General features: G+C 44.3%; 1 protein-coding gene across 1 annotated transcript in view; it reads right to left on the reverse strand.

The window, feature by feature from the left end:
- Positions 1-15865, reverse strand: part of FER1L6 (fer-1 like family member 6) — a 147756-nt gene that overhangs the window by 66811 nt on the left and 65080 nt on the right. Inside the window, exons 18-20 of the mRNA XM_067711323.1 lie at positions 14472-14624; positions 6722-6899; positions 2217-2341 (exon numbers count right to left, since the gene is read on the reverse strand). Of these exons, the coding sequence (XP_067567424.1) occupies positions 2217-2341; positions 6722-6899; positions 14472-14624 (456 nt within the window). The remainder of the gene's footprint in view (positions 1-2216; positions 2342-6721; positions 6900-14471; positions 14625-15865) is intronic.

The raw sequence follows: 15865 nt of genomic DNA on the forward strand, positions 1-15865 counted from the left end.
CATAAACAAGACAAAAAGACAACCCTCAGAATGGGAGAAAATATTTGCAAATGAATCAGCAGACAAAGGATTAATCTCCAAAATATACAAACAACTCATGGATCTCAATATCAAAAAACCAAACAGTCCAGTTAAAAAATGGGTGGAAGACTTAAATAGACATTTCACCAAGGAAGACATACAGATGGCCAAGAGGCACATGAAAAGCTGCTCAACATCACTAATTATTAGAGAAATGCAAATCAAAACTACAGTGAGGTATCACCTCACACCAGTCAGAATGGCCATTATCAAAAAAGCTAGAAACAATAAATGCTGGAAAGGATGTGGTGAAAATGGAACCATCCTGCACTGTTGGTGGGAATGTAAATTGATACAGCCACTATGGAGAACAGTATGGAGGTTCCTTAAAAAACTGAAAATAGAACTACCATATGACCCAGCAATCCCACTACTGGGCGTATACCCTGAGAAAACCATAAAGAGACATGCACCACAATGTTCACTGCAGCACTATTTACAACAACCAGGACATGGAACCAACCTAAATGTCCACTGACAGATGAATGGATAAAGAAGATGTGGCACATTTATACAATGGAATATTACTCAGCCATAAAAAGAAACGAAACTGAGTTATTTGTAGTGAAGTGGATGGACCTAGAGTCTGTCATACAAAGTGAAGTTAAGTCAGAAAGAGAAAAACAAATACCGTATGCTAACACATATATATGGAATCTAAAAAAAAAAAAATGGTACTGATGAACCTAGTTTCAGGGCAGGAATAAAGAGGAAGACATAGAGAATGGACTTGATGACATGGGGTGGGAGGACGAAGCTGGGGCGAAGTGAGAGTAGCATCGACATATATACACTACGGAATGTAAAATAGTTGGCTGGTGGGAAGCAGCCGCATAGCACAGGAAGATCAGCTCGGTGCTTTGCGATGACCTAGAGGGGTGGGATAGGGAGGGTGGGAGGAAGGCTCAAGAGGGAGGAGATATGGGGACATGTGTATGCATATGGCTGATTCACTTTGTTGTGCAACAGAAACTAACATGGTATTGTGAAGCAATTATACTCCAGTAAAGTTCTATTAAAAAAAAAAAAAAGAGCAGCGTCTGGTCCCCCAGCTCCCCCGAGCCCAGCATGGGACCTGGCACAGAGCAAGCACTCCACGCGTGCTGGTGAAATTGACAAGATGCTAGCTCACATTATGCTCTCAACCTGAGTGTCATCAATCAAAACACCATCTCCCAGGTCACGGCCTCACTTTGGGGAGAAATGTCAGCCCTCTTAACATCAGCCAATGTAATGGCCACTACTCATCAATCTCTTTGTACACTTAACTTTTTGCTTCTTCTCAACAGCCCTATTTTAAGAAGACGAACTGAGGTTTAGTGAGTAAAGGCAGCCAGAGAGTAGATGAGGTACAACATGAGGTCAGGTCTCTTGTGTCTTAACTCTGTCCTAACTCCCAGAGGTGGGCAAATCCTTTACGGAGCTTCCCTCCCTCAGAACAGTGAATCCTCAGAGAACAGAGTAAATCCTTAGAGAATACGATCTAATGAGAAAAGCAGCCTATTGGATGTGTGCTCATTAGGGCCCCTTTTCACGTGTCCGCACTCAACGTACAGGAAAGGGAGAAAGCCAAGGAAACAGGTATAGATCCATCTCCTTTAATCCTCACAGCGTCTGTCTGGAAGTAGTATTTTCCAGAGCGAGACACTGAATCACACAGGTGTTAAAAGTGCGCAAAGTCCCCCGGCTAGAAGTACAAAGTCTAGGGCTTCCTGACTGCAGAGCAGGAAAGCTTTCCTCCCCACCAAGACCCCTCAGCAAAGACTGCACCAGAAGCCTCATGCAAGTCGTCTGAGCTGTCTGTTCATCCCACTGAGCTTGGCATTGTGCCCATCACTCCAGCAGGTGCTCTGGGTGCCAGACCCCGTTCTCCCTCACCCCTCTTTTCCTCCCTCCCTTCCTTCAACTCTGTTACTTGCCCTCTTGGCTTCACGACAACAGATCACATTGGATCAGCAGACCTTCCCAATGTCTGGCCTGCCTTGTGCCCATGCTTTTGAGTCTGAAACCCTGAAACACCTACACACCCAGAGACACAAGTATGTGCAACGTGCCCCTGTATTTTTCTTTCCTGGGGTTCTGCTGTGGCTCGGCTGTGGGCTGCGGGGAGAAAGCAAGTGGGCTCCCCTGGTTACCTTCGTGGTCTGGCAGTGGGAAAGGAATGTGACCTTGGCAAAAGGGTCTGAAAGTCCGTTGCTGTCGGCTGCGATGAGGCCCCGGGCTTGGTACATGTGAGCTCTCAGCTGGAAGACATGCCGGTCTGTGGACAAATAACGGGAAGGGGGGCATTAGCAGGCTTCCGAGGAACAGTGAGTGCGAGTGGGTGTCTGTGTGTGATGCTCACCTGTGGGTGTTTCCGGAGACAGACAAAGGAGACCACGGGCACTGAAGGCCTCTTAGACCAAAATGGACACAGGGAAGATGGGGGAAGAGGTCATGTTGGTGGGCACTTTGGAGCCAGGCGTTCTCCTTGGTGCATTCACCACACTGTGGGATTTAATCTTCATAACGAAACAACCCCGTGACATATATATCATTATCTTCATTTTATAGATGAGGGAAATGGTTCCTAAAAAGGCTAAAATACATTTCCAAGTTTTCAGAGCTAACTAATTCCAGAGCCTGGATTTCATTTCCGTCAGATTCCAAAATCCAAATCTCTTCCTAAAATACCACATTTTAAAAATGTGTATGCAAAACGGCAACAGACTCACAGACATAGAAAACAAACTTGTGGCTACCAAAGGGGAGAGGGGTGGGGGAGGGATAAATTAGGGGTATGTGATGAACGGATACAGACTACTATGTATGAAATAGATAAGCAACAGGATATATTGTACAGCACAAGGAATTATAGCCATTATTTTGTAATAACTTATAATGGAGTATAATCTGCAAAAATACTGAATCACTGTGCTGTACACCTGAAAATGATATCATATTGTAAGTCAATGGTACTTCAATAAAACATTTAAAAGTACCACATTTCACCTCTTAGTAAAACCTCCTGTTTCCAATGGTGTGTGTGTATAAGAAAGGGGGACATTTCTTCATTTTTGCTTCCATAAACTCAGTAAAGTCTTGAGTCATCCATCCATCCATTCTGCCATTCAGCCAGCCAATGTCATTTTGAGCACCTATAGTATACCAGGCACAGTTCTGGCCTCTGAGGATTCTGAAGCAGCTAAGACAGCCCCTGACCTTGGGGAGCTCCAGGGACGGGGCAGAAGATAAGCAAGTGCCCCAATCCCAGTGACAGGAGCCAGAGCTAAGTGTCCTGCAGGAGATACAGGCAGAGGGCATGGGAGGTTAAAGGCAGGAGTGAGCACACCTGGTTGACGGGATGGGAGGCAGAGACAGGGCTGCAGGTGGGGCAGACCAGGGTTCAGTGGGGGAACCCCAAAGAAGAGTTGAGTTAATCATATGCCTTGTTTCATGGACTTTATGATCCTTGGCCCTTGCCTGGCCCCTCTTGCTTTTTATATTCATTTGTTCCCTTTTACCCTCTTTTAAAAAAAAATTATTTCGTTCATGGATCATGCCTTTGGTGTTGTATCTAAAAAATCATTGCCATACTTAAAATCATCTTGGTTTTCTCCTATATTATCTTCTAGGAGTCTTATAGTTTTGCATTTTGTATTTAGGTTTATGATCCATTTTGAGTTAACTTTTGCAAATGTCGTAAGTTCGATGTCTAGATTTATAGTGTTGCATGTGTGTGTCCAGTTGTTCCAGCACCATTTGTTGAAAAGACTATGCTTGCTCCATTGTATTGCCTTCGCTTGTTTGTCAAAGATCAACTGAATATATTTATGTAGGTTTATTTCTGGGCTCTCTATTGTGTTCCACTGACCTATTTGTCTATTCTTTTGCTAATACTGCACTGTCTTGATGACTGTAGCTTTAGAGTAAGTCGTGATGTCGGGTAGTGTCAGTCTTCCCACTTTGTTCTTCTTAGTATTGTGTTGACTCTTCCGGGTTTCTGCCTCTCCACATGAACTTTAGAATCAGTTTGTTGATATCCACAAAACAACTTGCTGGGATTTTAATTGAGATTTCATTGAATCAAGAAGAACACTAAGCAACAGAACTATCTATTTAAAATTGGAACAAGAAGATAAAAGCTTGGATAAGTTACAGAGGTAAATCCTCATCTTTCACAATGAGTAGTTATGTGTTAAATGTAAAATCAAGAAATAGTGATATAAACATATCATGTAGAATAAAGGGAGATAAATACCTTAACAAAAACTGTTAAAAGTGTTTTTCCCTTTTACCCTCTTACCCAAGAGAGCTCCTTAAAAGGGTGACAGTTAACAAAAGAACATTCAGCAGAGGGTTGAGGAATTTCCTGACCAGGGTATGTCAAGAGAGCCCACGCTCTCTAAGCGTTCCTTAACACACTACATAAGTGGGCAAATTTCTCAGCTGGGAGTGAACTTGAGAATAGCTCATTCCCTGAGATCATCCACAAGCTGTCCCTGAAGTGAGTCACCCCAGAATTTTAGCAGAGCTCCCAATACAACCACATAGGCAGGACACTGCACACCTCCAGGGGCCGCCATTGACTTGGTCTAGGTTTTTGTTTTTCTGAAACCTTGAGTCTTACCAGCTCTGTTCCTTAGACTAGTAAAGCCAGCTTCCTCTTTGCTCCCATACTTTGGCCCATCTCTGTGCTGCGGCTCACTTTCCACGTGTGGTTATTAGAGACACGTCTGATTGCCCCCATTGGAGGGCCAGGATCACCTCTCCCACCACTCCTCATTCCCCACTAGTTTTCCCACCGTACCTTCCATATGCAGGTGCAAACTAATTATTGGTTGAATGGATATGTTCTGAAGCATAAAATGAACGAAGAAAGGAAATTCTCCAGGAGGTGTGGAAGGCAGCCAAAGCCATTAATGTCAGGGCACAGCCGAGCAAGTTTATTAGGTCATTCCATGAAAAGAACATGCTGCAGGGGGTCAGAAAGCTTTAGAAAAAGCCTTTCCTCTCCTCTGAATCGTTAGTAGCTGGGACAGCAAATATGTCCAGGTACCTTGGGTCTCTAGAGATAGTGTCTATAGAAATAAAAAGGTAACTTGATGTGGGTGTTTTCACCCAAAGATGAAAACTCTAAAGACAGGATGGAAAGCAGTGGAAATAAAGAAGAGTTTGGAGACAGTTTGTTCCATCATTTACTAGCTGTGTGATCTTGGGCAATTTCTAAACACTTCCAATACATCCTTTCTCCACCTGTAGAATGAAGAAACCACCCAAGGTTGGTGTGAGAAATAAATCAAATCCTATGTGTAAAGTGTATGGCACAATGCTTGGCATATGGTAGGGGTTGTGCATTTTTCAAAGAGACAGAGCTGAGTTTTCCTTGTTCTTACGCATTGATACTGGGCATGGAAACCACGAGCTGAACCATTGGATAAATATCTCTAGAACTCTGTCTTTCAGTATTGAGCCATTTAGGTTCCACTGGCAGTCAAGTTCAGTCAACATCAGAGGAGCCTTGTGCAACACGGGAAACCTGGATTTGTAGACAGTCCTCCAGTGTTTCAGACACTGGCTCAATTCAAAACTCAACTTCAGTTGAAGTGAAGGTAAAACTGTTCTACCCTATCTGAATTCAGCAGCAAGGATCATGCAAATTGAAGCAATTTGGAAACAGAAAGCAAAATGCACTGTAAGGCATTAATGCTTAGAATAAAGTTCAAAATTATATGGAAATGTAAATATGATGGCACTCATAGCAAATACCTACGTAGAAGAGAGGATTACATAAACCATGCTGAACTGCTAAAAGTAGCCAACCCAAGAACCAAGCTAGAGAAACATGAGTGACCCCAATGATACCAGTTTCTACTGAGTCATTACTGCGAAATGTAAATGGCTGCTGTTCATGGGTCAAAACCCCAATGCCATGTTAAAGGAAATCTGCTTTAATTCCACAGGTCCTATAAGCACAAGAACTTATTGATGTCTCTTTAAAAGACATCTTTTGCTTTATTATTTTTTAAATTGTATTTATTTTTGGCTGCATTGGGTCTTCGTTGCTGCATGCGGGCTTTCTCTAGTTGTGGCGAGCAGGGGCTACTCTCTGTTGCAGTGCGTGGGCTTCTCATCGTGGTGGCTTCTCTTCTTGCAGAGCACAGGCTCGAGGCACACGGGCTTCAGTAATTGTAACATGTGGGCTAAGTAGTTGTGGCTCGTGGGCTCTGGAGCACAGGCTCAATAGTTGTGGCGCACAGGTTTAGTTGCTCTGCGGCATGTGGGATCCTCCCGGACCAGGGATCGAACCCGTGTCCCCTGCATTGGCAGGCGGATTCTTAACCACTGCACCACCAGGGAAGCCCCAAAAAAGACATCATTTGCTTTAAATGCAAACTCAATCTATATAGTCTGCTAACAAAGAAGCTCATATTGCATTCTCTCCATTAACAGAAAAATATAAATATTTATTCCAGATGTTTAATAACTTCACTTTATTCTTTAGATGGGACATTGGAAGGTCAGAAAGAAAACTTAGAAACTGTATTAAAAGAGGCAAATAAGTTGATCCTAAAATAATGTGCAAACAGCTCATGAATGCCACCCCTCAGAAGCCCACCAGACACATCTTATGACCCTCTTGGCCCAGTGGGCATCATACCTTGGTAGAGCAGGTTAGCTGGGGGTTTACTGATGCCAGCCCCTTCGGAGGACATTTCTGCTTCATAGCCTGCTGGTAAGTTGTTCAAAATGGCACTAGAGTGTCTGGTGGAGCCCAGCCACATGTACACGTCAATTTTTGCTTGCATCGACCAACCAGCCGGCTGTTTTCCAGGAAGCTGGGGAAAGGTTACAAGGAAGAGACCCCCTCATTAGTAGAAGCCATTGTGGGCCTCACTCTCTGAGAAAAGAGGTCCTTCCCTGGGGCTCCTATTAAAATGAGACCAATGACCCCAGTTGCCACGATGCACAGTTTTAGAGGAGGATCCAGGTTTAATGGGGACTGAAGCTCAAACAGGCCCTGTGTGATCATTTAAACCTAACAGGTAGGTATGGTTATTACCCATTTTATAGATGAGAAAACTCAGGCTCAGAGAGGCTAAATAAGTTCCTAAGATCACTCAGTTTTTAAGTGACGGAGCCAGGACTCGAACCAGGGGAGATGATACCAGATGTGGGCTCTGGACTCTGAACGCTCACAGCCTGCTTCTCCCCACACTGAGTTGAAATCCCCCTTCCCAGAACTTCCAATTGCCTTGAGTTCCAACCACAGCCTCTGCCTCTTTGCTTTGCTCAGGAGAACTCGAATTCTTCTTCCATAGGTCAGGCCCCCGTGGGCTTCAGGGCATCTACCTGCCCTACCACGTTGTTTCTTCCTGCTAGACACCTCTCATCCCTTCACCCCTCCCTCACGCAGTGTGGTTTCAAATTCCCTTGCTACCCTGCTTTCCCTCCTTTGAATGTACTCGGATTTGTATTTATATTTATGTTTGTTTGAATTTGTGTTTATGTGTGCAGTAGCGTGTGTGTGGTGTGTGGGTGCGTGCGTTCTCAACATGTGAAGGGCACAACTCAATGCAGAGCGGCTCCTTTATTTCCCCGTCACCAGGATTAGGGGACTCCTCACCCCCATCTAAGGAACCTCAGGCCCCAGACTTGTCTGGGTGCAGGATTTCCGGCAAGGCTTTCGCTCGGGAAGTGGCCACCTCTCCAGATTCTGTCGACTCTTCTAAGTGCCTCTTCTCAGTGTTTCCTAGGATTTCCCATCAATGCACAATTCCCCTTTCTTCTGCACCACTTCTTTTCCATGGAGAATCACAAAATCCCACTGGGAGAGGCTACCACTTGCTCTGACAATTTCCCAGGCACCCGTGGAAAGCCCCAGAACCCCAAACTGTGCCTGGTTCTTGGCCTGCCTTCCTGTCTTGCTCTGTGAGTTCCCCAAGAGGATTGTGAGCAACTCAGTTCTGCAGCTACTACCAAGTGCCACCAGACCTTGCTGAGGGAGTGGGGCCAGAAGGGCCTCACAATGACTGCGACACAGTCCTGGGCTTCCCTTCCAAGAGCTCACATCTAGACAGGGAGGCCAACTTGCATTCACTTACTCAAATGCAAGGTCAAGTGTAAGAGAGAAGATGCCACAGGACCAGAGGAGAAGCAGGTATATCCATCCTTCTTTAATACTCACCTGTTCCAGTAGGCTTTAATAAGTACTTTGGAGTTGGACTCATAGAGAAGGCATCCCAGGAGGAGGGAAGTGCCTGAACAGAGAGACAGAGGCAGGAGCTAACTGTGGTGATTAGGGCTGACGTTTAGTGAGCGCTTACTTGGTGCCAGGGACAGATTTGCTAAGAGCTTTCAGCAAAGAAAAAGCTGGAACAAAGAATGACACAGATGAGGCTGCAGAATCCTGCTGAGTATACGGAGGAGTTTAGATTTTATTCTTTAGGGAATAGGATGCCATTATTTATTCAGCTTTAAAAAAACAACTAAGGGGGGGCTTCCCTGGTGGCACAGTGGTTGAGAGTCCGCCTGCTGATGCAGGGGACATGGGTTCGTGCCCCGGTCCGGGAAGATCCCACATGCCGTGGAGCGGCTGGGCCTGTGAGCCATGGCCGCTGAGCCTGCGCGTCTGGAGCCTGTGCTCTGCAGCGGGAGAGGCCACAACAGTGAGAGGCCCGCGTAACGCAAAAACAAAACAAAACAAAAAAAAAACAACTAAGGGGGCTTCCCTGCTGGTTCAGTGGTTAAGAATCCGCCTGACAATGCAGGGGACACGGGTTCGAGCCCTGGTCCAGGAAGATCCCACATGCTGCGGAGCAACTAAGCCCGTGAGCCACAACTACTGAGCCCACGTGCCACAACTACAGAAGCCCGCACGCCTAGAGCCTGTGCACCACAACAAGAGAAACCTCCACAATGATAAGCCCACGCACCTCAACGAAGAGTAGCCCCAGCTCGCCACAACTAGAGAAAGCCCACGCGCAGCAACGAAGACCCGATGCAGCCAAAAAAAAAAAAAAAAGTGATACTTCCAAAAAATTTTAAAAACAGAAACAACTAAGGTCATTTTGCTGTTAGTAAAGACAACCAGTCTGCAACTCGTCATTTTAAAAATTGTAATAAGACAAAATACCCTCAATTCATCACTTCCACAATAATAATGAAAATAGCTAAAATGCATTGAGCACTTGTTCAATCAAACAAATAGCTATTGAGAGCCTAAGGTTATTTTGTTGTAATAAAAGCAATCCCTCTGCCATCTGTATACATCCCGAGGACATCAATTCACAAAGGCAGGATTTTTGACTGTCGTATCACAGTGATGTCCCCAGTGCCTAAAATAGTACTTGGCACTCAGGAAGCACTCAGAAAATATTTGTTGAATTATTTATTTCTTTTTCTAATAATAATATTTTACATGTGCTGAGCACTTACATTGTCCCAGGCCCTGGTCTAATGTTCCTCCCTACACACAGAACGGCCTATTACTTGCATACTATTAACAAGCAATAGGTTATCATTCATCTTCATGACGACTGTAAAATAAATTCTTTCATTATGTGTATTTTAAAGATGAAGAAGTGGAGGTTCAGAGAGGTTAAGACAATTGTCCAATGTCACAAAGCCAGGCAGGGATAGAGCCAAGACTCAACCCTGCTCTACCTGGCTCCAGAGCCCATCCTCTTGGCCCAAGCTCCTCATACACTGGTACGTGTACCCGTGCATGTGAACTGCTGGGGCATCTGGTTAAAATATAAATTCTGACTCAGCGGTTGTGGGGTAGGATTTGAGATTTCTCCCTGTTGGTGCTTATCCTGCTGGTCTATGGACCACAGTTTTAAGTGTTTGAGTAGCAAGACTCTTAACTATGCTGTGTTGCCCCCAAGCAGGTCCAATATCCTTTGCTTCTTAAAGTAAAACAAAAACACAAAACGTCCTTCATCTCTACTGCTATGAAAACAACGTGTATATGTGAATTCATGGCTAGAAACCAAAACTCAGCTAACATCTTGTGAAAACGTTATACAAGGACCATGGCTGCATGCCTAAAGTTTGCCGTTTATACATCTTTTTAAAAATACACACCTTGAAATTGTTTGCAAGACAATGCAGTCTCTCACTTAGGAATCCAAGTTGGAACTCACGCACCATCACTGAGCACCTTCCTAGGTGCTCGCAGAAACAACAACCCACGTTTCACTTCACATGCATTTCCAGCCTCAGCTGTCTTCCCTGCCTTCCCCTCCCCCGCTCTCCCCTTTCTCTCATGTGCTCCTGAAGCCTGACCAACCAAGCAACTTCTTTCCTTTTAAGAATAGCATGGCAGGGCAGGGAGGGAAAGAGAGAGAGAGAGAGAAAAAAAAAAAAATTAAAGAATGCAAAATTGCGTCAAAAAAGTATGATCACCAATGTGTAAAAACTTCACGAGACAGAACACTAAAGTCTTAGCCTCTCCTGTAACCCACCCACCTCCCCTCTGGGGTCCTGGTGAAATGCCAGCTGTCTTACAAAAGAAGGGAAATCTTGGCCAGTCAGAAAAAGGAGAGAAAGATGGTCATTCACACAAACTGTGTTGAAGTTGGTCCATCAATATTAGTGTGAGAAAGGTGTGTTTGCCTTGTAGAGACTTCACTTTGAGGCAGGACCTGGAAGGGTGTCTGCAGCTACCACTTTCTGCTGCATCCTAGGGAAAGCTGGATGGAAACCTGGAGGCCTGAGAGGAAGAGTCTGGACTCAGGGCTGTGGAGCAGAAGCCAGGATAGAGGTGGAAACGAGACTGAGGAGTGGCGGACTCAGCACTGAGAGGTGACTCAAGAGAAAAAAGAAGATTGGCTGCTGCATCCATCTCCCACAGGAAGAGTTTCCTTTTAGCATGAATGTCCTTTTCTGAGACTGAAGGGGGAGAATTCTGCTTTTCTGGATGGTGGATTAGGCTGAGCTCAGCAAATTCTGTTGCAGCATTTTTAGTAACATTATAAATATATTTAGATCAGAGAGAAAGAAAGATCCTGGAACAGGGACCATGAAAACCTGATTGCCATTCCAGATTTACTATTACCTAGCCATGTGACTTCAGGTGAGGCAGTTTTGTTTCCTTTAGATTAATTAATATTCTCTCAACCTGGGCCCCCTAGGCATAGCAGTTTCCTAAAATTTGTAAATAGCTATTCTAGATGAATAAGGTTGACAAGCATGGGTCGTAGAAGATGATTCCTGACTGCAGGACGTTGACTTTTCCACTGGGTGACGGGCACTGAAACTCCAAGAGGGGGACACAACGGCAGCCTCTAAACGTGTTTGAACACGGGGTGTTTATGGTGCCACTCAAAGGACAGCTGTTCTGTGCAACAAACTTTGAGGCGACTCTGGAAAAAATCTAGAGATCTGAGAGATTTACATTCTGTGCTTTGCCTCACTGCACTTTCTAATTCCCCGTTAAGAAACCGGGGTGAGCAGCAGGTGGGTGAATCCTTTGTCTCCCTGAAGCAGCTCTTGCTTTTTTCAGATTCACCAATTCAGTGAAGAGAAACGGGGCCTAAAGGGAGGTGGCGGGAGGGAGTTAAAAGCAGGGGTAACAAACGTAAGGTAGATAGCTAGTGGGAAGCAGCCGCATAGTGCAGGGAGATCAGCTCGGTGCTTTGTGACTGCCTGGAGGGGTGGGATAGGGAGGGTGGGAGGGAGGGAGATGCAAGAGGGAAGAGATATGGGAAAAAAAAAAAAAAAAAAAAAGCAGGGGTAACAATCAGAACTGGAATGAAAATAGTTTTCATCTTATCAAGATGTTTCATCATGTCAGGACAATCGAACAACATGTTCAACATCTACAAAGCTATCACCCAAAGCAATCCCAACGACAAAAGGAAAATCCAGATAAAGAAGTAAGCCAAGGCCACAGGGCAAAGGTCCTGAATTCCCAGTTAGGTCTATTCTCTGGCTTTAGTTGACAGTTGTTCTCTGTTCTAATTTTAAATAATTCTGGGATACATCAAAATATTTAGGAAGGAATAACTTTATGCTGGTTTTCTCTTATTTTTAGCACAGGGCTTTCTGAAATGATTTGCTATTTTTAAGACAGGTGTTTCTTTCAACCCCAGAATTCCTTGGAATGAGAAAGCTGAAGAAATATTTGTGGTGAATAACTAGGGTGAGTTTTTCTTTTTCAGTTACAGTTTTACAGAGGTGGGTTTAAAAATCCTTTTGTACATATGACAGAAAATATTGGGTTGGCCAAAAAGTTCATTCGGGGTTTTCTATAACATCTAACATACAGAACCACAAACACTTCCCTGGATGTGAAGGGGGCACACAATGCCAGCAATGTCCCCTAGATGTTGGATTTCCATTTGTTTGAATGCCAACATTTATTGTGTGATGACCCCGGCGGACGTACACTCTGTGTTCTTTTACGTGCAGTTATCCACTTAATCCTCAACATCACATCCCTATTTGAAGGATGAAGAACAGGAGACACAGAGATGTTACGTAACATTCCCCAAGTCATACAGCTCCTAAATATTAGCCCTGGAATTCACTAAGAGGTAAAATTGTATTCCCCTCAAATGCATATGTTGAAGTCCCAACCTCTAGTACCTTAGAATATGACCTTATTTGGAAATAGGGTCATTACAGACAAGAGTTAACATGAGCTCAATCTGGAGTAGGATTCTTATAAAAAGGACATCATAGGAAAAGAGACATGCACACAGGGAGAACGTGATATAAAGATTGGAGTTATGCTCCCACAAGCCAAGGTGCTACCAGAAGCTAGAAGAGATGCTTCCCCAGCACCTTCAGAGGGAGCACGGCCCTGCCAATCCCTCTGTGTCAGCTTTCCAGCCTTCAAAACTGGGAGATGATAAACTTCTGTGGTTTAAGCCACACGGTAGCACTTTGTTACAACAGCCCTAGTAAATGAATACAAATTCCAACCCAGATTCACCTTATTTCAAAGCTCAAGTATTAAACCAGTACCCTGTAATGCCTCTTCTGTCTGCCCCCCATAACAATCACATCAACAGTAGACTCTAGCCATCGGATGCGCTTTGAGGCTGTCTAATCTAGCTGCCCACTGCCACATTCATACCAAGGGGAGAAAGAACACATTGTGGACCTCCATTTAGGGAACTATTTCCCTGTAATGTCTCTCGTGGGGCCCAGTTCTAGCCTCTGGAAACACACACGTGCGCGCGCACACACACACACAATCATCCCACCATCCACGTGGAAGCCCTAGGAACACAAAATCTCTATCATGCTGTCAAATCTCTCTTCTAGTTAAACATTGTCATCTCCTCACCTATTCTTCACATGGCATGGTTTTGAGCCTTCTCATCCTCCTTCTAAGGTAGTGGAAGAATAATTATGTTGTAGCAAATAATCAGAACTCAGATTGGCAGGACAGCCCACTGTGAGTTGGGAAAGTTAATCAGTCAAATCACACGCTCTTGTTGCCAGCCATTGGTGAGTGTTAAGCTTTTGGACCAGTCTTTCTCCATGTTTGCTCAAATTCTCTCCTGGGATAGAAATGTCTTTGTAGTAGAGGTAAAATACCCAGGGTCTCCAGGAAAGGCTCAAATCTTGATTTAAAGACAGTAGGATCTATCCAGAGATTGTGCCTATGAGCCTGTGTTCATGAACGGTGCAGGGACCCAAGATGAAAAGACTATCATATCTTTACAGTGTAAAGCCGCCAGGAATCCTGAACTAGCAGTTCTGTGGAAGAGCAACCCCTCCTCTTGTAATTTTCTTTGAAGTCTATTTTTAAAATATAGATGAACTCGTGTAAAATGATGCCATAGATAAATTACTCAAGAGAAAAGTAGAGAGGAAACTAATAGAAAAAATGTTCATTCTTCTTAGTAATCAAAGAAGTAAAAATTAAAATAACCTTAAGATATCTGCACTAGATTTTTAAAAAAACACCTTATATGTCTCTGGTGACATAGTTATTGGAAAATTGGAAAATATTCAGCCCCAGGATGGTCTCCTTGAATCAAGAGGGGGCAAGATGTTCTAGTTGTCCTCAGACTTTTGAAAGTCTTAGCGTCAAGTCAGAGATCTGGACACACACTAGGAATGCCGTGCAACCCAGGAAAAACAGAGGTTCCCATCCTTGAGTCAAAAATAGTACAGACTGTGACCTTTGATGAAATACCAGAAATTCCATGGGGAAGGGCGTGTCCCTGGGCCGGGAGCCTGAGCAAGAGCCCCTCCCCTTGGTGAATGAGGGCTGAGCAGAGAGGAGCAGGGAGGAGTCTCTTCCCTCTCAGCAATGATGCATGGGGCTCCCTGAGAAATTGGCCTAGAAGCCAGGAGCCAGCTCTTCCCTTGCCATCTGGGACCCATTCATAAAAAAGACAATAAAAAGAGTCTGATCAGAAAAAAAAAAAAAAATAGTACAGACTTACTTTGAGGAAGTGAGTTTTGATCTTCCCGCAGTGTTGACCCATCTGCTTCCTGATGGGGGAATAGAGCAAGTCCTTGGCGGCGATGCGGGCATATGCCACCCTCCTGCTGTTGCTCAGCATCCAGATGAGGATGTCAGGGATGGTGTGCTGTGGCTGTGGAGAAGGAGGGGATGGATCTGAGAGGTGGGTGTTCACACAGCACCCCCAGGGTTCTCCTATCCTGCACCAGCACCCCTTCTGCACAACAAGTTCTGTGACTTAAACTTTCTGGGTACTGAAACACCTGTGCAACCGAGCAAGTTAAGCGTGGCTTCTTTGAGAAAGTCTTAGGTCACGGAAGCCCCATACGCCAAACTGCTTATCGTGCTTTGACAATACGCAAGTCGGACCCGTGACTTGGCATCTCTGGTGACCTAATTTTCTCCATCTGCAGAACAAACGTTTGCTCCACCTTCCCATGGATTTTTTTCTTTGCAATCTTGTAATCATGATTTGGCTTCCAGCATTGGACCTCCTAAGAGCCAGGTAACATTTCCAGAACATTCAAATGAAACACCAAAAACAAAAATCCATGAATGTCTTTGGATGTCCTTCCATCCGCTCTGAAGGAAGGAAAAACAATTTTACAAGGGATTTTATACCTAAAATATAATTGCTAAGTATTTTCGCTCCATTATAGGTGTTTATTCAGGAGAAACAGCACTCAATTGCACAGAAAACTAGACTTTAAAGTTGAGCTAATCAAGGTAAGAATTGCAGAATTCCCTGCCAAGAGGCCCATTATGCTGTGAGTGTTTGAAATGCACATTGCTGAGCCAGTACAGCTTCCAAAACAAAAGGGAGGCATATTGTCATAAACTAGGCTTTGACATTCTCGGACTGGAAACAGATACTTTTTCTAACCCAGTAATCCTCTAGTGTAATTGGTACCCTAAGAAGGCATCCCTTCTCTCTTGACATGGAAACAGAGACATCCTTGTGGCGGTTTTCTGGCCACACGGTCAGTCAGTCACAGACCTAGTTTGAACCTTCTGGGTGCTTATTGAAATTCCTGCATTCCAAAGTGACTATCTCACAGCTTGTTTGTTATGCCTCCAGGGAATAATGAATTTGCAACAGGAAAAAAAGCTTTCAAGGACAACAGAAGCAGTAAATCTGTACCTCTCCCTGAAAACTTCCGCCACAAAACCTAGTATTTAACAGAAGCAAATACGAGGACTTTTTTTAGATCATTCTGGTAGTCACCAGAAGATATTGCTTACAATTAACTTTAAAATGAGAAGCTGTTTTAACTTTTACTGGACATGAGTTTCAATTTGCTTGCAGTTAAAAACCTATCAAAGATCCCATGTTTATTTTGACTTTTCTTGATCCTATTAAGGAGTGTGCTTTAT

This window comes from Pseudorca crassidens, chromosome 17, assembly GCF_039906515.1.
Source record: "Pseudorca crassidens isolate mPseCra1 chromosome 17, mPseCra1.hap1, whole genome shotgun sequence".
Classification (NCBI taxonomy): Eukaryota; Metazoa; Chordata; class Mammalia; order Artiodactyla; family Delphinidae; genus Pseudorca; species Pseudorca crassidens.